The sequence below is a fragment of the Eschrichtius robustus genome, chromosome 16, assembly GCF_028021215.1.
Source record: "Eschrichtius robustus isolate mEscRob2 chromosome 16, mEscRob2.pri, whole genome shotgun sequence".
Taxonomy (NCBI): Eukaryota; Metazoa; Chordata; class Mammalia; order Artiodactyla; family Eschrichtiidae; genus Eschrichtius; species Eschrichtius robustus.
The window spans coordinates 69,267,823-69,291,748 of NC_090839.1; the positions used below are offsets into that span (position 1 = coordinate 69,267,823).

General features: G+C 47.5%; 1 protein-coding gene across 1 annotated transcript; it reads right to left on the reverse strand.

Moving 5' to 3' along the window:
• Positions 1-661: 661 nt before the first annotated feature.
• On the reverse strand, positions 662-23,268 carry CLEC19A (C-type lectin domain containing 19A). Its single transcript, XM_068565263.1, has 5 exons — positions 23,181-23,268; positions 11,414-11,579; positions 5,510-5,603; positions 2,054-2,186; positions 662-777 (listed from the first exon to the last, which is right to left on the reverse strand). Exons 1-5 carry the CDS (start codon positions 23,266-23,268, stop codon positions 698-700), a joined length of 561 nt encoding a protein of 186 aa, XP_068421364.1. The 3' UTR covers positions 662-697.
• Between the last annotated feature and the right edge of the window lie 658 nt (positions 23,269-23,926).

The following is a 23,926-nucleotide window of genomic DNA, read 5'->3' on the forward strand; positions in this document are numbered from 1 at the left end:
GGATCCTGACAATGGGATGGGGTCATCTGGGTGGTGCCCCCAAAGATGTTTCCACTTTGGGGGCCATTATGAGTAATGCTACTATGACCATTCATATTTGAATACCTGTTTTCAGTTCTCTTGGGTATATACCCAGAATTGGAATTGCTGGGACCATATGGTATTTCTGTGTTTAACTTTTTGAGCAAGTGCCAAACCGTTTTCCGGAATGGCTTTACCATTCTACATTCCCACCAGCAATGTATGAGTTTGGTGATATTTTCCTTTTCCTTGGGGAACCACCTTCCTCCTTGGGCCCATGTGGTTCAGGTGATGTTGACCCCACCCCTCCTGCCCAGCCATGTGCATCTAAGCAGGGTCTAGCCGACCAGCATATGCCAAAGAGATTGCTTCAAGAATGGGCATGTGCCTTGAGCCAGGCCAGTGAGAGTCAACTCTGAATCTAGAACAACCCCTGGACTTTTATTACTTGGACCAATAAATCCACCATCCTTTATTTATCAAGCCAGCTGAGCTGGTTTTCCTGTCACTCGTCACCAAGTGATCACTCTGTATCTTAAGATTTGCTTGTATAAAATCTCTGTCTGGGAGATTTGTCTCCTCCGTGTGTTTTACATTTATTGAGTGTCGACTTTACATTAGGTACATCTACAAGTCGATGCTGGAGTTGGGCTTGCTCCAAGAGGGCGAGACTGGATCAGTGAATGGTCAGAGCTGCGATCTTGCAGACAAAGGGGAACTTTCGGCTGCAGGTGTTATCATTCCATGACCTCAGAGCTGTGATGGGAAAAAGCAGAGACTCTGCATGAAGGTCCATCCACCACAGTAAAAGTAACCCCGCCATCCCACCAGAGTAAAAGTCCTCTCCCGTAGGTCTGGTGTCTACACTGGCATTCCTTTCTTGCTGATGCTTAATGAGGCTGCTGTCCAGCCTTACTCTCTCATAAGGCTAGTGTTGACTTGCCACTGTGGAGGAGCAGGACAAGCCTCACCCAGAGGCTTGGCCCAGCTCCGGCTCCCAGGATAGCAAGTCGCTGTTCCAAGCCTCCCTCCCCTAATCAGAAAAAGAAAAAGGAGCGAAGTAGGAACGGCAGCAGTTCAGCACTTGGATCTGGAGTAGATACAGGTTTGAAACCCAGCTCCATATCTGCTTGCTGGACAAACTTGAATAAATCACTTAACTTCTCTGAGTCTTGATTTCTTCATCTGCAAAATGGAAATATTAATAGTTTTTACTTCTTCCGATTGGTGTGAGCAGTGACGTTGTTGTTCACGATGATGGTGGTGATTGCTGATACCATGTGCAAACCATTGCAGTCACTTTATGTCTCTTATCTTCTTTTTCCTTCACATCAACCCCGTGAGTTGTGTCATTAGCCCCATTTTGCAGATGAAGAATCTGAGGCACCAAGAGGTTAAGGCACTTACTTTGGGCTACACAATTCATAAGTGGTTGAGCTGGGGTTCAGACAAGGACATTCAACTCCAGAGTCCATGCTCCTACCGCTGTGCTGTACCAACTATATCTCCTTCAATGCTCAGAACAGCCCTGGGGGTAGCAACGATTATTAAATCCATTTTACAGAAGAGAAAAGGGAATCTCAGAGAGAATAAGTAATTGCCTGCAAGGACACAGAACTAGAAAGCAACAGGGCCAGTACTTGTACCCATCTGGGTACTCTTTTCCCTACTACACCTGGGCGCTCCTCCAGGCATCCCTTCGTTCTAATGTCCAGGAGCACGAGCCGCCTCTGGTGCATTGGTGAGATGACATAAAAGCACCATCCTTTGGTCTCTATACAAGTTTCTTTCTTTTTTTCATGCTTCTATCTCTAATGTCTTTTCATCCAAATCACAGTTTGCATGTCAACAACGCACCATTAAACATTGTTTAAAATGCATCCACCATAGGGAACTGCCACGCCCCTAACACCCCCCCACCCCCCAGTGACCTCTGGTCACTCTCCAAGGTGTTGAATAATTCACAGTTTCCTGGCTATCCCTGGCACCTCCCCAGCACCCCTGCAAGAGCCCTGGTCTCAAGGGCACCCACCGCTGGTGGGTCGGTACCATATTTGCACGCAATCCTCCTCTTCTGGGTCCGCATGGATGCCATCGTCTGGCTGGCTCCCATCCCAGTAGCTATAGTCATAGGATGAGCCGTCTGTCCATTCAAACTGCCCTTCCTGGGGGGTTGCACCCAGAGGAAAGGAAGCAAGCCAAGGAGAGAAAGATCAGGCATTTGAGCCAGCTCCAGCTTGGGGTAACATTCTAATACCTCCGTATCTAACAGTGCAGAAGCCCTCACTTTTATCTGATATACTATTATTAACCACCATTACTGAAACTGAGCAGGACCCTACAGGGCCCTCCCAGGTACAAAAGCCCCTCCATGTCCCCTGCCTCTTGTTTGCAGAAAAGCTATAGTCTCCCAGACCTTCCCTGAGTCACAAAAAAGCAGGCTCAAACAGTTAATGATTAGGACAATAGAGTCACAGAATCTTTAGTTCCTTCCTGAAAGATATAGATCACAGTGTCCTATGCACATTCCTGAGTTGTTTTGCAGATATTATGACTGCCACCAGAGGGAAAAAGCTAATTGCATGATGACCAGACTGCAGCCATGACATAAGCTGCTCCGTCTTCAGCAGTGCTGAATCTATGGCTAGCTCAGTGCCAAGAACTGGCCTCAAGGAAGTGAGAACAAACTGACCCTGGAGTTGAAGATTATGCTTAAAACAATCAAGATGATGCTGATCTGACCACCGCATGACCAGTTTCAAGCTGACTGTCGGAGCTGGCTGTGCTGTTCTGCTCATAGCCCCCATGCCTGTGCACCCCTGAAACTCCCCTTTAAAACCTTTGTCTCCTAACCAGCAACTGGGAGACGGTTTTGGGGATGCTAGTCCACCGTCTCCCCAGGTTGCCGGCTTCTGGAATAAAGCATCTTTCTTGTTCTACCAACCCTGTCTCTCGAACATTGTCTTTTGAGCAACGAGCAGCCAAAGTTGAGTTTGGTTCTGGCTCTGGCTGGTAACATTACTAGCTGCCGTTTGTTGAGGGCTTGTTATTACCATGCCAGGTGTGCTTTACTCATTTTATCCTCACCATCCTGCAAAGCAGGCGTTGTCATCTCCATTTTACAGATGAGAAAACTGAGACTCAGATTAGTCTACCCAAATTCACACAGTTAAAGCATTAGTGCTAGGATTCAAACCCGGGTCTATCTGACTCCAGTACTCAAGACCCTGACTGCCATATTAAGAAAAAATTTTTTTTTACCAGTGGGTGGGAGTCACCCTTCATCTCTTTTTTTTCTGTCCAAATAGTGTTTTTCTTTCTTGCTGTGGAACTAGTCTGTCCAATTACAAGATAAGTCCTGCTGGGAATTTGACTGGTGTTGCAATAAATGTGCAAATTAACTATGGAAAGAACTGCTTCTTTGCAATGTCCTAGAGCAAAAGTCATTTCTCCATTTATTCAAGTTTTTAGAGAAGTGTCTCCCAAAGCACTGATGATTTTGGAGGCCATGTCATATAATGGAAACTGCATGCTCCTTCTGGGAGAGAGACTAGAGCCTGGGATTCCAGCTCCACCCACTTCCTAGCTCTGCAATCTGGACAAGTTACTTAACTTGTCTGAGCCTCAGTTTCCACAACTATAAAATAGAGCTAATATTTCCCTCAGAGAATTATTGAGAGAACTGAATGAATTAAAAGCATTAAGAGACTTAGCTAGTGCCTGGCACGTGGTGCCTAGGCTTGAAAAGAAAAATATAAAAACAAGTCCTTTTACTGTATCATTTGTTATTATTATTCTTAGGTCTTGTTATACAAGTTCCTTAACTCTAAGTATATTCATAAGTCAATTTTAAAGTTACTATTATAACGGGACATTTTGGTTTTTTAATCTTACAACTTCTATACAAGTTTTTGCCAGATGAATCCTATTGATTTTTTAAAATATCTATACTGAGTCTGGCCACTATTGATACTTCTGCTACTTTTTTTTTTTTTTTTTTTTTTTTAGTATTTGTTTATTTGGCTGCACCAGGTCTTAGTTGTGGCACGTGGGATCTTCGTTGCGGCATGCAGGATCTTTAGTTGTGGCATGCAGAATCTTTTAGCTGCGGCATGCAGGCTTTTAGTTGCAGCATACATGCGGGATCTAGTTCCCTGACCAGGGATCGAAACCCAGGCCCCCTGCATTGGGAGCGCGGAGTCTTAGCCACTGGACCACCAGGGAAGTCGCACTTCTGCTACTTTGATAGCAACTTCGACCACCCTTAATGAGCTCTCACAGTGTGCCGAGCACAGGCTAAGTCCTTTACATACCTTAGCCCATTTACTTTTTACAACCAGGCACTATTATTGTCATCCCATTTTAGAGCTGAGGAAACTGAAGCTCAGAGACGCAAAAAAAAAAAAAAAAAAAAGTCCCAAAGTCACCTACTATCCAGTAAGTGGCAGAACAGGAGCTGGAACTGGAACCCTACCTGAGGCAGGGCTGGAGGCATACATGCAGGAGAGATGCTCAGGATACGACTTGTCCACGGAAAGTGTGGAGACCAAATCTCCAGGTGGAGTGTGCCGTGATATTGCCAGGTATGAGATCTGGCCCAAGCCAGCCTCTTGGGCCTTATTCTCCACCGTTATTCCACTCACCCCTGCGCCGCTCTGCATCCCAGACACACTAGTCTTTAATGTCCTTGAGTGTGCCGTGATCTCTCCCACCTCAGGACCTTTGCCCATGCTGTGCCCTCTACCTGGAATGCTCTTCCTCTGGCTGATTCCTATTTATCCACTAGACGTTAACTTAAATATCTCTTACCCAGGGAGGCTGTGGCAGTTGTAGACGTGCACTGCTCAGAGCTCCTTCAGGAGGACCAGCTGAGGGAGCATGGTTGACTGAAACCCCCTTGGACCCAGCACTGCATTCACAGTGAGACAGTGCTTCCTCCAGGCTGTTCCCAGTTAGTGACTTAGCATGTCAGGGGTACTAGTGCTGGCTTGCTCCTGCCCAATGTGGGACTCCTGGAATGGGCATCCTTTGCCTGGGGACACCCCACTGGCTTAGCCAAGACTTTCCAGGGTGAGCTGTGATCTAAGGCTCTCCCCACTCAGCCATTCCCTCCCCCTCTTCTTTCACAGGGCTCAGACCCACATCGTGGCCTGAAGGTCTTCCCTGCCTCTTCAACCCTCCCCTCTTTTTTCCTTCGCAAATGTCTTCCCTCAAAAGCCTCTTACCCATCCAATCACGTTTTTGTGTCTGCTTTTTGGAGAACCCAAACCTAAACAGAGGCCACCCCTGGCCATCCAATATGTTCCCATAATACCCTCTTTCACAATGATTATCATAGTCTAACTGGGGCATCATCGTGTCTGATCTGTCTGTGTGCTGGGCACATAGAAGTGACCGGGCACACAGGTTCCATGAGAAAGGCTGGTTAAGTCAAAATGGAATCTTGGCTGGGACTTCCAAAAGGGCTTGATGGTCAGCACTTCCTCACCTGCCTGTGATCATGAAGCCCTGTCCAGATGTCAGCTGGGATCCCAGGAACGCAGCTGTTCACGAGGTCATACACAAAGACATTCTCCTCCCAGCTGCGAAGGTAAGAAACCCGGTAGCCTGTTACTCATTGCCTCTTGCCATAGGATTGAGTTGAAAATGGACAGAAGTCTTTGTTAGCCCTCCCAGACCAAAGTAAACAGAGGATGTGATGCAGTCCTGCTTTCTCCTTTTCCTTTTTTAACTAAGGCACCCATATGGGCTGTCCTCTCAGGGGCATCTCTGGATTTGGTCCAAAAGCAGGACTCAGCACTGTTACTCATCCTAGAAATGTAACGACACTAGCAAACAAGGTGGATTATATTGAAGAGACAAAGAAAGGAGCTGACTTTGCATTGTACACATCAAATAACGAAAATCTCCACTGGGTGTTTTTGCTCTTTCTCAAAAGCCCCCCTTACAGCGCCAGTCCTTACATAGCCTCCTCTCTCCTAATCCTTTCTCACAGAACATCTTCAAAATCTTTTGTTTTGCTGGAAAATTCAGCTCGAGGCTTGAACCTGCATAGCCGACTCAGCAAAACCAAATCCTGCAATTATCAATCCACCCTCTTCAGCAGGTATCTTAGGCTGTTCAGGCTGCTACAACAAAATACCACATACTGGGTGGCTTATGAACTACAGGAATTTATTTCTTACAGTTCTGGAGGCTGGGAAATGAAAGATCAGGGTTCCAGCATGGTCAGGTGAGGGCCCCTTCTGGGTGCAGACTTCTTTCTGTGTCCTCACATGGCAGAAGGGGGCAGGGGAGCTCTGTGGGGCCTCTTTTATAAGGGCACTAACCTTATTCATCAGGGCTTCACCCTCAGAACTTAAGCATTTCCCCAAGGCCCCAACTCCTAATACCATCACATTGGGCATTAGGATTTCAACATATGAATCTTGGGGGCACACAAACATTCAAACCATAGCAGAAGGCATTGGTGTCTTCTTGGGGGATTCTCACCTCCTATTTCAAAGAGCTTATGAAGTAATTCACCCAACAAAAGAAATTGATGGAGGACCCTGGAGGCAGTCTGCTGCCAAAAACAACAGAGAAATAGGGATGGATGAATGGATAGATAGACAGATAGATAGATAGGAACACAGATTTTTTTTCTTCACGTCATTAAAATGTTTCTTGAGCACTGATTTCATGCCAGGTACTATGCCGACTGTTTTATATACATGAACTCATTTCATCCTCGCATCAAACAGGCACAGCGGCAGATGCTACAGGTTACCTACCTCACAGTCATTCCTAATCCTTTTGCCCGTTGCCTACAATCAAATTTAGGAAGGCCAGATTTCACTTTCTCAGCCTCCTTTGCAGCTAACATTGGCCATCTGACCAAGTTCAGCCAATTGGATGTATGGGGGAATTGGTAGAGGACATCTTGGAAATATTCTCCTCCCCAATAAATGGAGAGTGGTGTGTGGAAAAGGCCCCAGTTTCCACCACTGCCTTCCTTCCTGGGGTTGTAGCTGTGTGTGGACATGATACTTGGAGCTGCTGCATTGGAGGCCCTGGAGGGGGGCCAAGGTAACCGCTCACCTAGTGCCCCAATATCCATGAGCCTGGGAAATGTCATTTGCAGGGATGAGAAGGGTGGGCATGGGATGTGACAGAAAACGAACAAATAACAGGCACAGTTCACAGACCCAGAGGGACAGATTCCACTGGACAAGGGATTCCACATTTTTGGCTTCCACATGGCACTAAAAGGTGAACATTGGTGTGTTGAAGAAATCATTACAAAGTAATAATAATCAGCCCCAGACCTAACAAACACCTAACAAATAACTCACTTCAAAACAGGACTATGTTGAGGTACCCTTTACGTTACAACAGTGTATATCTGCTCCCATTGGCGTCTTCTAAATCAGGGGTCCCCACCCCCCCGGGCTGTGGGCCAGTAGCAGTCCGCTGCCTGTTAGGAACCGGGCCGCACAGCAGGAGGTGAGCGGCGGGCCAGCGAGCAAAGCTTCATCTGCCGCCCCCCGTCGCTCCCCATCGCCCGCATTACCGCCCGAACCATCACCCCCGCAACCCCCGCCCTGGTCCGTGGAAAAATTGTCTTCCAGGAAACTTGTCTCTGGTGCCAAAAAGGTTGGAGACTGCTGTTCTAAATGACCGCTCTCTACAGGCTGCCACCTTGTCTAGAACACCCACCAATAGATTTCCTTTTGCTTGAGGCGTTGGTGGCAAGTCAAAGCACACATATCTACTCTCCTTAATTTTGTGTTTGTGGAAGACATTCTTAATCCATCCCAGAAGCACTCAGAATTCTGGCTCTCAGAATCCTTCTCAACACAGTGCTCTAGGCAGTCACATGCTGGCAATTGCTAAACAAATATTGTTATGAACTGAATGTTAGTCCCCTGCCCCACAATTCATATGTTGAAATCCTAACCCCTAATGTGATGGTGTTAGGAGGTGGGGCTCTTGGAGGTGATTAGTTCATGAAGGTGGAGCCCTGTGAATGGGACTAGTGCCCTTATAAAAGAGGCCCCAGTGAGATCCCTTGCCCCTTCTGCCATGTGAGGACACAGCATGAAGATGACCGTCTGCAAACCAGGGAGTGAGCCCTCACCAGAACCTGACCATGATGGAGCCCTGATCTTGGACTCCAGCCTCTAGAACGGTGAGAAATAGATTTCTATTGTCTATCAGCCACCCAGTCTGTGATATTTCTTTATAGCAGCCTAAATGGACTAAGATATTATTAGAGGCAATGGAAAGGAAAGAGGGCGGGTGAGTCAAGGCTTACTCGCCCTCAGAAAGATGATCTGACGTGCGCACGCTAAGTAAGCACTGACCTCTTGAGACACCCATAATTATAATTAATAAAAATAATAACAGCTCCCACCATGGAGCATTGAGTTACCCAAGCACTTGTGTAAGAACTTCAGATCCATTTTTATCTCCTCTAAAGCCCCTCAACCTTAAAGTCAGTGTGACTACTTCTCTTTCCCAGCTGAGGACTCTGGCTCAGAGAGTTTATGGGACTTGGGCGAGGTCGCCCAGGTAGGAAGTGATGGAGTGGGGACTAGCCTAGGGCTGACTGACTCTAATGCCCTCAATCAATGCACATAACATTGCACAGGTTTCTTCCTTTAGAACATCAGCTGCCCCCATTCCCTAAGCTTCCCAAGCCTTCAAGATCCTGATCCAGGACCAGTTCTTCCAGGAAACCTTCCACGAGCACCCTCTATCCAATTCTTGCCCACCTGTAGCACAAAGTTTCCAGGCTCCCCAGGGCAGGCTGGTTGGTTTAGTTTTCTATTTCCGATGGGCTGGTCTCCCCAAAGAGAGAGACCAACACGGACCCACACGACGCCTTTTTTCTATTTGACATCTTATCTCACACCATCACCAGGCTCTGAATAGAGCCGATGTTCCAAGACAATGTGTTCTGTCTAATAGCAGAGTGGTAGATTTCTGGGGACAAAGTGCTCTCCAGTCCAATGGGTCTTTGCCATTGGTCCTACCCAGCTAGGCACTGGCGTCCCCAAGTGCCCCTCTCAGGCACAATTCGGGGTGTCCTACATCAACTGCTGAACATGCATGGTGAGCGGTCAACTGGGGGAGTGGCTGCCCAGGCATTTTAGCACTAGTGCCATCTTTGTTCAGCGGCACCTGCTCAGGAAACTATTTCAATATTTTATTGCATTTTCCCCATATCTGGCCAAAATAACTGGGAGATAGAAAGGCCCAAGGTGCTACTGCAAGTAGTAAGGAGCAGAGATCAAATGAACTTAGTTCAACTGTCACTTGAAGCAAAGATGGAAATTATTAGGTAAGCTGAAAGTATGAAAACCTTAAACTTTAATCAGACGCTCCATGAACATAAGTTGATAGTGTGCTTAATTATGAAGGAAAAGAACAAAATTACAAAGCATGAAAAAATGCCAGAATTAGAAAATTGGATTGTGTCTCAAAGACAAGATGTAATTAGAGATTTTATAATATTGTCTAGCTTTATGGGAACTGAACTTACAACAGATGAATGCATTGTGCAAATTCAACTTTTCTACATGTTTTTGGGAAAGTATTATATACCAAAGTGGAAAACTACCTGTATAAGAGAGGAAATGCTGGTATAACATTTGGGAAACGTTAGTATAAGAGAGAAAAAGAGGGATGTCAGGACTTGAGAAGAGAGGAAGGAGGTAAGTTCAGGCAGAAAAGAACAGGATCTGGGTCAGGGGCTGTTGGAAAACCCCTGAATTTGCCTGGAATCCTTTCTAATGCCTATTAAACCAAGGGATAGATTACATGCACCGTGAGGCAGGCTGAGCCGTCCTTCCTGTGGACTGGCCAAAGGGAAATCTTCATTTGGAATCACTTTTAAATTTACTCTTTATTACATATATTTCATTTTTCTCTATAGGTTGGTTATTTTTGAGAACTTATTTTATCCATCTTTATAAGTGCCAGTCACGTGCTGTGCTCTGTATCACAGGGGGTTTGACCCCTGAAGATTGCCTTTCCCAGGCTTCCATGTCAGCTGCCCTCCATGTAATGGGAGGCACTGATGGGAAGGATGGGAGGGAGAGAGAAGCCAGGGTATTTCTTTCCCTCTCTGCCTGGGGAGGTGCTGGCAGGGGCTGCCTGCCTTCTGTGGCTCCAGCTCCCATAGGACTGGCCCGCCCTCCAGTTAGGGATGGAGTTGGCTTCCTGCTGGAGTGAGTCTCTAGATACACTACTGCTTCTTTAAGTTCTCAGAGTCCATCACTTGTGTATGCATGAAATTCTCTCCGTGTTAAATGTTTGTAGTGGTTCCTGTTTTCCTGGTAAGACCCTGACTACCTCACTATATTCTTCAGCACCACCAAGGATACAGTGGGTGCTCAATAAATCTGCTGGATGAGTTGATGCAAGGATTCAAGACTTCTTTGGAAACTAAGATAGAGGACCCCTTCTCCACTCTTAACAAAACTCAGTGACTCTAAAGCATAAAGAACCAACTGTCATTCTAACTTCAAGTCTCTGAGATTCTTGAAAAATGAGGTAAGATTGTAAATTTGTAGTTTAGTGGCAATGGAACACATCACACCTGGCTTCAAAGAACCCACAAATCAGCAAGGAAGACAGATGTGAAAAGAAGTCACTAAAGTGATGAAGAAAGTGTTCCTGGAGAGGTGGGTGGTGAGTGCAGTCAGGTGCCATCGAGTCAGGGGTGACTTCGGTGGAAAGATGGCAGAGCTGAGTCTGGAAGGTTAAGGAAGTGTCTCCCTGGAGGAGAAGATAGGGACGGGAATTCCCAGTGGAGGGAACAGAATGTGCAAAGTATGCAGGCGTAAATGGGCTGGACCACTTTGGAGGACTTTGAGATGGTGAGCATGGCTGGGGCTTAGGAGGCATGGAGGAACATTGAAGGAGGCCTTGGTGGGTGGGCTATGGAACCCAACTGCTCAGGTTCAAATCCCAGCTCCACACTTTATAGCAAGTTACCTTCTTGGAGCCTCAGGTTCCGTATCTGTGAAATGAGGATACTTACCTAATATGGTTTGCGGGAACTTGATGCTTATAAACTCTTAGCAAATAAATGTCAGTTATTATGTCTTATGTTATGTTCTTTACATACATATTATGTGAGTTATATCATAGGGTCAAACCCCCTGTGATACAGAACAGGGCACAGCACAAGATCGGCACTTACAAAAATGGACCTTCCAGCCTGCTGTTTGCTACCCTTGCTAAATGCTTTGTCCTCTACTGCCAAGGCCAGTTTCAATGAGAAATTGGGCTGAATAAAAGCTGCAATTACCAAAGAGAAACGCCAGTGGGACACACCATTCTCCACACCCCTTTCCAAAGTGGGTGCTTGGTTGGGCTACAGAGGACAGAGGAGTCCACTCACCTGTGGATGGAGGCCAGTTTGGCGGACTTCCTGCCGATGGAGAACTCAGAGCAGTAGAAGTCAGCCTCAGCCCAGGTCTTATTGAGAGGGAAAAATCTATAGCAGTGGCCTTTGAACTCCATCCAGAACAGTGGGCACAGGGAGGCCTGGGGCAGCTCTGGCATGGCTGGGGGCAGAGAGAATACGGATTGGGAAGAAGATTGGCCGTGCAAACGTTGATGCTACAGCTTATGACATCTTTATAAGCATGAAAGTAAAAAGTGTCGCCTTATGATTAACGCATACCTAAAGTTTACAAAATAATAAAAGTAATATGTGCTCATTATAGAATCCTTGGAAAACGTTACTACATTAGAGTGTTTTTCTTCTTGTCATGTTGAATGCAAAGATTTTTTTAAAAATGCAATTGTGATTATACCGACCATACACCCCTGTCAGTATTCTGATTTCTAAAAATTAAGAGTATAAGCATTTCCCCTCATGTCATTATAAATTTTTGTAAACATTGTTTCAAATAGCTCTTTAATATTCCCGAGCGGCCCCCCTAGAGTTTATTTAATCATTCCCCAATTTTGGGATAGATTGTTTTCTCTTTTTAAAAAACAATTAGAAATAATTCTGAGATGAAAAGCCTTGTGCATAAAGCTTTTGCAGCATTTCTGATGATTTTCTGGGGATAGATTTTTAAGGCTTTGATACAATTTGCTAAATTGCCTCCTGAAAGCAATTTATGCTCCCACGGTGATGTCTGAGAGCGCCCATCTCACAGCGCCCTTGCCTGCGCTGAGTGTTGCCACTTTAATGGCAATCTTTGCAAATTTTATAAGCAAAAAAATGGTATCTTATTTCAATCTGCACTTCTGGGCTCTCTGGCCAAGGTGTATATTTCCCTACTGTAGTCAAGACTATTTATATCTTTAGCCCGTGGAACTACTGGGGTTCAGGATGTGTTCTTAATTCTGAAAAGGGACAAACGAAAACCCCATGTTTGAGACACTAAAGTTCTCCAAAGTCTCAGCCCCTCCGGAGGCCTCTTAGCATATACTTTTTTTGGAAACCACGATTGAAGATGACTGACTGGGGGAGAAAGGCATGCTGAGAACCTGCATAGAACTCAGTTGGATGGCTCATCTGTGAGAGCAGGCACCGGGCAGTGGTGAAATTGTTAGACTGGGGTGCAGAAGCCAGGGTCCCAGCTCCAGCTCTGCGCCTGACATGCCATGTGATGCTGGCACATTCCTTCCCTTCTCAGCTGTCCGACTGGAAGATCTTTGGGGTCCTTTTTGTAATGCCCAGGGGTGTGAAATCTTGCCTTCAAAGCCACTGTAATAGCTGGCTGGGCTCATGAATAAGGAAGTAGTGGACCACCTTTACTGAGCATTTATGATGTGTCAAGCACATAGAGGGAAACTGAGACTTAGACAGGTTAAGTGGCTTGCTCAAGATCATCCTGCTGGTAGTAGGCAGAGTAGGGATTTGAACCCAGGCCTCCTGACACCAAAAAGTCTTTAATTTTAAAATCCACATGCTACTTCATCATGGGAAACCAATAGGGCTGAGGACGGTTAATCATGTGTTAGCCCCTACTTCATCGGGTTGCTAGGCCAACTAATTGGGTCAAATAAAGTTGCTGAGTGCTTGGCATGTGTGGACGCTCCATAATAGTATGATTATTAACGATTAGCTCAGGGTTTCATCACTGAGGTTAATGGGCTTCAGGGGTCCAGTGAATCCCTTGAAATTAAATGCAAAATCCAGAGTTTGTTTGCATGTATGTGCACACATACGCATCTATATGAATTTTTCTGGGGAGGGAAAGGGACAGTTGCTTTAGTCAATAGAGCTATGCTGGGACTTCCCTGGTGGTCCAGTGGTTGAGAATCCGCCTTGCAATGCAGGAGATGAGGGTTCGATTCCTGGTCGGGGAACTAAGATCCCACATGCCGTGGGGCAACTAAGCCCGCGTGCCACAACGAAAGATCCCGCACGCTGCAATGAAGATCCCGCATACCGCAACTAAGACCCGACGCAGCCAAATAAATAAAGAGATAGAATTTAATTTAAATAAATAAATAAAGCTTTAAAAAAAATAATAGAGCTATGCTAAGCAGGCAGCTTCCATCTGGACTACCTGTACCTGATGAGAGCCATTGGGCTTCCCTGTTTGATCAGAACCAGCCCTTCCCCCACCCTAGGCAGCTGCACTGGTCAGTCCTGGCTTGTCCCACCTCTCCCCACCAGTCCCTGCCAACTGTCTTTCAGTGTGTGCCAGTATCCATACTGGAGCCAGCTGATTCAGAATTTGCTCTCTTAACCCTCCCTTACATGGCAAAGGGAGAGAACTCTTGCTTATGGAGTTAGGGGTCTCAGGACCTCGGCCCTTCCCTGCCCCTCCCCGGACTTCGGTCTCCTCCTTTCTCAGGTGAGAGCATTGGTCTAGGAGGACATTGCCTCGAAGCTGAGAGGGCTGAAGGACCCCCTGTGACGCTGGGCATTGCTGAGCTCCCTGTGGGGACTTTTGCCCATTCCTTCCACACAGAAAGATTCGGCTGGATCATTCCCAGGGGTCTGCTTTTGGAGCAGTTCCTCCTTTGCATGGATGAGAAGCAGCAAATCATTTCCATCTGCTTTCCACCCATCACTTGTAACCAAGGACACTCATTGGTGAGAACGTGGCCACGTCTGTCCCGGTGTTGGCTGGAATAGTTAGCCCAAGAGTATGATATTTGCTGGTGCTAAACCACTTTCCCAACTCTCACCCATCCTATAATTATTTTGCACCCTAACTATTCCTATTAGAGATGGAAGTAGGGGATGTAACCACCCCAGTTTGCCCAGGACTGTCCCAGTTCTAAATCTGAAAGTGCCACATCCCAGGCCCCCCTTAGTCGATCACCCTGGAGCACTGGTTCTCAACCAGGGGTGATTTTGATTCTCAGGGGACATTAAACAATGCCTAGAGACATTCTTGGTTGTCAAAAATAGAAGTGGTGGTGCTATTAGCATCCAGTGGGTAGAAGCCAGAAATGCTGCTAAACATCCTACAATGACCAGGACATCCCCACAGCAAAGGGTTTTCTGACCCCAAATGTCAATAGAATCCTCTCCCTACATGGAAGGCAGGACTCCAAAATGTAAAATAACCCCACAGGGCAGCAACACAAAACATCACAGCAAACGTCCACATTTCTCAGCCTACCTGTAGTTTCTTTAACAAAAATTAAGCCACACAACCGATTAGAAGTAGACTTTGTGTTATTTTTCTAATTTTGGAGTTAAAATATATAGCTATTATAAACCCATGGCTTAACAGCCCCGGGGCATTGCTAGAACACTGTGTTTAAATTTAATGGTACAGACTTCACCAAAGGATGCTGCAGAGGGGAAGTCTTGCATTTCCTCCCTGAGTTTGGGATGAAGCTGACAAACTTCTTCGTCATCTCTCTGACAGGGAGGATTGCCCCCTCCCCACTCGGCGTATCCTTTCCTGTAAGGTGGGACTCTTCACGGGTCTCCTCTCTGTGAAAGGGTCCGAGTCTCATCACTCCCTCCCCGGTGTGGATGTGAAGCCCGAGCTTCTGTATTAGGGAGGCTGACACCACACCCAGAGCTCTGCCGTGCATGTGCCCGCTGCTTTGGTTTCCATCTCTAACTTTGTTTCCCACCCCTGGTCGCCCTCCTCACTTTCTTGGAAGCCCAGCTTAATTTTCAAAGGATGTTTGTAAAGTTTATCTGTATTTCTGGATGTCTATAGTGGAGACGTTTTCTGTTCTTTAATTTACCATAAGGTCTGATCTGGAAGTTTCCACCCTCGTTGTCCTCTATCTCTTTTTCTTTTCCTTCACTTAAAAAAAATTAAACTTTTTATTTTTGAATAAATTTAGATTTACAGAAAAGTTGCAAAAATATTATACAGAGTCCCTGAATAACCTTCATCCAGTTTCCCCTGATGTTAACATCTTACATTCCCACAGTACATTTGTCATAACTAAGAAATTAATATGGGTACATACTCTTCAGTAAACTACAGGCTTTATTCAGATTTCACCAGTTTTTTCTTTTTCTGTTCCCAATATCCAACCTAGGATACCCCATTACATTTGCTCTACCTTTGTGATTTATTTGATATCAAATATTATAGTATAGCTGTCTTGATTAAAGCTACTGTTCCTTTCTTTCCCCAGAAAAATGCACACAGATGTGTACACACACACACACACACACATACATACACACACACACACACACACACACACGGCATGCGGGCTCTTAGTTCCAGACCAGGGATCAAACCCGTGCCCCCTGCAGTGGAAGCGTGGAGTCTTAACCACTGGACTGCCCGGGAAGTCCCATACACACACAGTTTTGATTAGACAAAACTGACAAGAATTGGCTCGAACTGACCAGAATTGTCTAGCATTGTTGGATATTTGCCCCAAATCATCTTTACCTCCTCCCTTTCCCTCTACGCACATCCAGTCAATTTTTAAGTCTTGTTTATTCCATCTCCCAGCACCTCTCCAATTCCTTTCTTTCTTTCTTTCTTTTCTTCCCTCCTCCCTTCCTTCTTTTCTTCTTTCCTTCCGGCCTTCCTTCCTCCCTCCCTCTCCCTCCCCCACTTCTGTCTCTGTCTCTGTCTCTCCTTCCACATTCTTCCTCCCCCTGTCATCTCTCACAGAGACCTCCTCAATTGCCGCCTGGCTGTTCTTCCTGCCTTATCTCACCTTCCAAATCCTGAGGCATCCTTCCAACACCCTGATCTCATCTCACCAAAGCCCTCCAGGAGTGCCCATCGCCCTCGGGAACAGGGCTCCCACCTGCCCCTGCAGCTTGTCCCCTGTCGCTCACAACATGCTCCAGATTTGCTTCAGCTCCTGCCATTTCTCAAAGCGTGTCCAGATCTTTGCAGATACTTCCCTCGGCCTGTCTTCGGCCAATTCGAGTTTCTTCTTTGAGTCTCAGCCACATGGTGGCTTCTTTAGGGAAGACGAGGTAGGAGCCTCTCTAAGAGCTCCTAGAGCCCCTCATCCCTCCTTTCACACATCCCCGTGAATTCTTGTTCAGTCTGGCCTCCCCCTGCACAAGGTCTGCTGTGATCGTCCCTCTCCCCAGTGCCTGGCACATAGTAGGTGTGCGATAACCAGTTTTGAATGACTAAATGCATGCTAGGGAATCAAATGCTGCTTCTTTGGGTCCACTGCCCCTTTTGGGGGACAGTGGTGAGAAGGGTGTGGGCACCGCCCATGTGCCCTGATGCCTCCAACCTGGTGTATCTTGACTCTAGGATGGCGTGCCGGGACTTTTCTAACTCAGCACCGAAGGCAGTTGACTGAGCCTGGTTTTCCGGATTACTTAGCGCAGAGACTGCTGTGAGGAGCTGTATCAGCGTCACCAGGGAGCTCGTTAGCAACGGAGAATCTCAGCCCCCACCTTCCCGCCCTTCTCCCCACTCCTGGTCCCTTTGATTGTCTCCACCGAGCAAGTGGTGGTTATGGATGCCTGGGGTGAAACATACCAGAAAATGGGGCTGTGACAGGTCACTGCTCAATTACTCCCCTTTCCACCTGGGCAGGCAAAGGCCTTTAATTGGGAGGACCTGGGAGGCAAAAAGGAGCCACTCGCTTGCACCGGGATGATAATGAACTCCACCCTGCCTGGCAACCCCCTACCTCCTTTACCTCTGGGATTTTAGAAACAAGGATTAGAAGGATCTTAGAGGACTTTCTTTTTTTCTTTCTTCTTTTAAAAAAATATTTATTTCTTTATTGGTCTGTGCTAGGTCTTAGTTGCAGCATGCAGGCTCTTAGTTGCAGCACACAGGATCTAGGTTCCCCTAACCAGAGATCGAACCCGGGCCCCCTGCATTGGGAGCGTGGAGTCTTAATCGCTGGACCACCAGGGAAGTCCCTTAAAGGACTTTCATCAACCTGGAACCCAGAGTAGCCTTTGCTAATTTGTGTCTCTCTGGGGAAGAGATCTCTATAGCTTTATAGCTTGACACTCAGGTAGTGATGGTGACATTATAACCAGGGCCAACCCTACTGAGCTTCCGTCTGAGCCAGGCATTGTGTCAGGTGCTTTGTACATATCAATTCATTTAGTCTTCATACATCCTACAAGGTAGGTACCACGATCATCCCCCCATTATAGACGAAGAAACCAAAGCACAGAAAGGTTGAGTAACTTGCCTGAGGTCACCCAGCTCCTAAGTGGCAGAGCTGGGTTTTGAAGCCAGGATGTGTGGCTCCAGACCTAATTTAGAGATTCCTGCTGCATTTAAGCCCATTTCCTTTTGTCTCAATCTTGATGGTCTGGTTCTTTATTCATCCCCTTATTCATTCAACAAGTCTTATTTGAGCACCTACTTGGTCTCAGGTAGTTGGCTATGTGCTGGAGATACTGTGGCACACTACACAGAGGTGACCTCTGACCTCATGGATCTTACACTCTCTGGAGGCTGACATTAAGAAAAATAAGCACAGAAATAAAATGTCATTAATATGCAATTAATATGGATTTGCGTCATGCAGGCAAAAACTTGAGGGAGCAGCGCTCAAATTATTTTGGAAACTGGTCATTTGTTTGCCCCTTTTCTCTCCCTAGTTGAACTGGTGGCCGCCCCAACCCTGCCTTCAGGGTGTCCACTGGTGATTATGACAGGACACAAGAGTGAGTCCCCTTCCGGATGGGGAAAATAAAGGTGTTTCCACAGGAGCACCTAAAAGCGGCACATAACCCAGATTTGGAGATCCAGGAGGCTTCCTGGAGCGGGTGATGTGAGACCCCCACTGAGACCTGAAGGATGAGGAAGAGTCAGAGGAAGAGTGTTTCAAGTGGCGGGCACAGCATGTGCAAAGGCCCAGAGGTATAAGAGAGAAGGGAGCATTTGGAGAATTGCAGAAGGTTCAGCCTGGCTGGGAATTTGAGAGAGGGATGAGGCTGGAGGTGACGGAGGGGAGGGGTGGAAGCGGGGGGCGGGGGGGGGGGGGGAGGGATGCACAAAGAAGCTTGTTGCTCTGGAAACCGAGGCCAAACTACATGGTATTTTACTTCAATTAGCAGCACCAAAGGCCCCCAGGGTCTCCCAGCTGGGGTGGGAGTCAAAGCCTTTGGAAGCTCTGAGCTTGTTAAGGAAAGAGGACATGCCATCGGAGTTCAGGACTTGTTTTTTTAATCTCTCTCTTTTTAAAAGAATAAATTGTCACCTTCCCACACGATCTGGCTGCTCGCTCCCCTGGCCCCAGTCCAGCCGCCCACAAACACACTACCCTGCTGCCTCCTGCCCAGATCAGCCTTGAGAGCCAGCTGGGAGTGGAGGGGGAGGCTCTGGGGGCCACATTGGCGGCCTCCCCACCCCCCGTCACTACTGGGCCCCAGATGTCCCAGGGGGTCGGAAGTGTCTCCCAGTGTCTGGGAAGGCGGCCACTGGGAGGGCTCTGTCACCTTCGTTGCCTGCTGTCTCCCTGGTCCACACATCCCACCCTCAGTGGGCCCTTCCCAGTGAGCCCTGGCTCTGGGGTGCAGAACTGCTGGTCCCAGGCCTCTCATGCCTCAGCTTTGCTTTCCCTCCTTCCAGGCTGCTCTTGTGCTCACATGATACAAAGGAGACAGTACTGGGTGATTTTTTATATTGCTCATAACAGTGGCCATTCATTGCGTGGTTAGTATAACCGTCGAGACCAAACTGGGAGGGGTATCTGTATCATCCCCATTTTATAGGTGCAGAAACTGAGGCTCAAAGACGTTAAGTCACTCGCTCCCACAGCTAGCAAGTGGCAGTGTCAGGATGAGATTAAAGTCTGATGGACTTGAAAATTCCTAAGCACTACAGTGCCTCCAGAAAACATCTTTTTCTGGTCTTGGTTTTCTCATTTGGCAAGACAAATATATTAAACGCCCAATTTAACAGCATTATGGACTGAATGTTTGTGTGTCCCCCTCCAGTTCATATGTTGAAGCCCTACCCCCCAGTGTGATGGTATTTGGAGCTGGGGCCTTCAGGAAATTAGGGCTACATGATGTCATAAGGGTGGACCCCCATGATGGGGTTAGTGCCATTAGGAGAAGAGGAGAGACCAGAGCTCTCCGTTCTGTGGCCATTTGCAAGCCAGGAAAAGAGCTCTCACCAGGAACTGAATTGGTCAACACCTTAATTTCGGAGTTCCCAGGCTTTAGAACTGTGAGAAATAAATTCCTGTGGTTTAAGCCTCCCAGTCTATGGTATTTTGTGATAGCAGCCTGAGATAACTAAGACCAACATAATTAAGTAATAATTCAATGTTTCCTGGGTGCTTATTTGGCTTGAGGTCTGTGCCCTCAAGTTGCTCACAGTCTGGAGGGAGGAATGCATAGCACACATGGCAATGAGTCCTCATATACTAAGGGACATTCTAGAAATATGCAGAGGGCTCTGTGACCATAGAGGAGGGGTAGGGAATGGGTTAGAGTGTCCAGGTTGGGGTACTCTAGGATCTGACTCTGTGATACAGACTGGAGGGTGGGGAAGGGTGTACTCTAGGAAGTAGGGACACCCAGTTGCCCAAGCCTCTGTGCTCCAGCCTCAGAGCTTAGACTCTGGAGTTAGATGACTCCAGTTAGAAACTCACCTCTTTGTGCCTCAGTTTCCTCATCTGTAAAATGGGCATGATGATAGTGCCTACTTCACAGGGAAGCCAGTGCCTGGCTTATAGTAGGTGTTCTAGTAAACATGAGCTATTACAACAGAAACAGCCTGGGCCCTGGAATAATCCTGGTGCTGAGTGCACAATGCCAGTTTCTTGGAGGGGAGAGGAAGAGGCTACAGAACTTGACTGATTCTCCCTTCCCACCCCTGAAGCCCTGCAGAAGCAGGCCCTGAGCATCAAAACGCTTTGCTAGAATTTCCTTTGCTGTGGAAAGTTCTTGGGCTCAGGAGCCAGGAAAAGGAAACTTTTTTATGGTTATGGTTGAAGATAACAGCAAATATTTATGTAGCTTTTACCAGGTGCCAGGCCCTCTTTTAAGCACTTAATATTTGTTAATCCACTTAAACAAAGTGATCAAAGCCAGGTTCAGAGAAGGGTTTTAGGAAAAGGATCTAGTCTGGCTAAATCCTTCCTAGTCTCTCAGAAGTGTCTAAAGGTTTGTTTCCAAAGCAGATCTAAGGGTATGGCTGGGTTGCACTATTTGCGTATATTTGCATGTTCATGAAGGTCCAGAGCAGTGGGATGAAGGATGGAATGACCCTGTTCTGTTTTGTACCTAAAGGCTCAGGATGCAGGAGAGGAAGAAGAACCAGGCCCACTTTCAGTAAGGAGGGCTATGGTTGTGCGCCCACCTTCATGGTCTGCAAGGGCTCACCAAGACCCCAGATAAGGCCTCCCTAGTGACACATCAACACGCACACTCACACGCACACACACACCCACTTGACACACGCACACACACTTAACTCACACGTTCTCTTCTGCATTGAAATCACTTTCCTCTAGCAGATTTATCCACTCAGGCTTGAACTGGGCTTTCTGCTGGACTGGATGGATGATGACCGTGGCCAGATTATTTGGCCTCTGTAGGCCTCAGTTTCCACAGCTGTATTGTGGAAGGATTGGGCCAAGTGGATTTCCGGGACCCTTCCTTCCAACTCCAACTCTGAGGTCTCCAAAGTTGCTGGGTTGGAAGGGATCTCAGTCTCCTCATCTGTAGAGTGGGACTGAGGCATGGGGCTAGATGTCTGGAAGTTCCTTTTTGAAGGCATTTTGTCACAGCAGAAAACTGTGTCTCCTGGTCAATTCTATCATAACAGCAACAACCACAGTGGCAGAAGTAGTAAGGTAATAAGCCATTTTTCAAGTGCTTTCTATGTGCTAAGTGCTTCACTTGCATGATCTCATTGAAGAGTCCCCAAAACATCTGATGGACACCACTATCATCCTCACTTTCCACAGGAGGAAACTTGAAGCTCAGAGAAAGATCCCATGGTCACAAGCTAGTGAGAGAGAGAGGACTCCCCATCGCTCCCACTCTCAAACTCAGCCTCAGGACTTTCCTCTTATGCTGGGCAGAAAGGCAAGATCTTGGAACACACGAATATCTTTCAAGGATATTTTGTCCAACTTCTCTCCTGCTCACCCATTGCACGGATGAGGATATTGAGGCACAAGAGCAAGCAGGCAAAGACACTGTTATGGACTGAATGTTTGTGTGCCCCCCAGATTCCCATGTTGAAGCCCCAACACCCAATGTGATGGTGTTTTCATGGGGTCTTTGGGAGGTGATTAGGGTTAGATGGAGTCATGGGGCCCCCATGATGGGATTAGTGCCCTTATAAGAAGAGGAAGAGAGACCAGAGCACTCTCTCTCTCTGCCATGTGGCTACTTGCAAGCCAGGAAGAGGGCCCTCACCAGGTAACAGATCAGGTGGCATCTTGATCTTGGACTTGTAGCCTCCAGAACTCTTCCTGTTGTTGAAGCCACCCAGTCTGCGGTATTTTGTTATGGCAGCCCGAGCTAATACAGACACTCAGAGAGTTTATGGCAGACCAGAGCCCCTGATGCTTGCCCAAATGAACTGACCACCCGTTATCTCCCATCACTAGGGTTACCAGATTAAAAAAAAAAAAGAATTCCCAGTTAAATTTGAATTTCAGATAAACAAGAAATAATTTTTAGCATAAGGTATGTCCCATGCAATATTTGAGACACTTACAGTAAAAAATGGTTTATTGTTTATCTGAAATTCAAATTCACCTGGACATCAGGTATTTTATCTTGCAATCTTATCACCCCACTATTTAAATTCCCCTCAACACTGTAACTGCCCAATAACATGGCTTTATGGGGATCTTACGGATGTTTTATTAGTGTTAGTTTTATTTTAATGGGGATAGAAATAGTATCTCTGCCACAGAGTTATTGTGAGGATTAAATAAATCCATATGTAAAAAGTGCTTAAAACAGTGCCTGGCATATAGTGAGGGCTACAAAAGTAGCAATTGTTGTTATTGGTATTATTATTATTATAGCTTTAAACCATGTTTGGAAAGAACCCTCCTGGTAGAGGTGACAGGCAAGATCCTCCACCTTGAAGGGACTGAAGGACTCGGGACTCTTCCTACCCCAGAGTCAGCACCCTAGCCTCCCTACTGCAAGGGTGAAGAAATTGAGCTCATTTGAAGCCCTGCGTCCTCCAAGTGGGACACTGGGAGGCCACATGCCCGAGGCTGATGGGCCCCAATCCCTGGGGACACAGAATGTCCGCAGAGCTGGGTGTCACTGGGCCAGGCCGCCAGGGAGGTCACTAGAGGGACTATGTCCTCCTGCCTGCCCAGCTCCCTGGGAACAGCTGTCACAGCCAAGGTGGGAGCGGGGAGCCCAGATGCCAAATCCCTAACAAAAATACCATCTTCAGATCTTCCTGTGGTGCCAGGCACTTTCCCCAGATTATCTCATCTCCCTTGCACAGTAGCCCCAGAGGGTGCTATTGTGACCACCGTTTTCTGAAGGAAACTGAGGCTCAGAGAGGTTAAGAAACTTGTGCCAGGTCATACAGCTTTTAAGATGCAAAGCTGGGATTTATCACCAGGTCTCTTCGCGTCTGGCCCTAGCACAATGCCCATGAGCTGGAGGGAGAGGAGCTGGAGGGGCTGACAGGAGGCTCAGCTTGGCCCCCCCAACATTCCTTGGGTCGGGCAGGCCTGCAGCCCAGGCGGCGAGGCCTCACTGACAGCTCAAGCATTTGCGGGGTGTCCTCCTCTCCACCTGTTCCCGGCCCTGGCCCCGTGCTCACCTGGGCTGATATTGATGTCCGTTTGCGGAAAGGCCTGCGCGGAGAGGAGGGTCAGGACGGCCGCGGCCCACAGTCCCCACCTCTGCATCCTGGGCCCCGAGAAAGCCACCTCGCGGCCTGAGCAGAGGAGAGAGGCCCTGCCGTGGGAGCTCGGGTCCTGACGGCTCTCCTGCCCAGAGCTCAGGAGGACTGGGTAGACCCCAGTCTCCTCCCCCGCCCCTCCCCTAACTCCTGTTTCCTCCCTGCGCGGCCGCGGGCAGCTCAGAGTGACAGCCTGAAAGCTGCCCCTGGCCGGCCCCCTTCGGAGAACTCAGAGGAAGTGCAGCCCTGCTTCCGAGCCACCGAGTGGCCTTGGGCACGTGCTTGCTTCCCTTGAGACTCTGTAAGATGGGACAATAGCAGCGCGCACATCCCAGCCTGGCACAGCAGGTAAAGCATCTCTGAGCCCTAGGAGGAAATAGTACCAGAAGGTAAAAATACAAGTCAGCATCTAGGGCAGAGGTCTCCTGGGCCAAAGCCAGCTCACCTGTGGATGTGATTTGTTGGGTCCATGCTGTGCTTTAAAATTTCTAAAAATTCGTTGTCAGGGTGTAAGATCAGGAGATTTTAAGTATAAGTCGAGATTTCTGCCTCTGCTGAGACTCTGAAGATCTGAGAAGACTTAGGCCTCCTTTGCACATGGGCACAATTACGCAGCGCTGAGAAAGGCCTCCCCCTGCAGGCGGGGCCCCAGCGCTTCGGCTCAG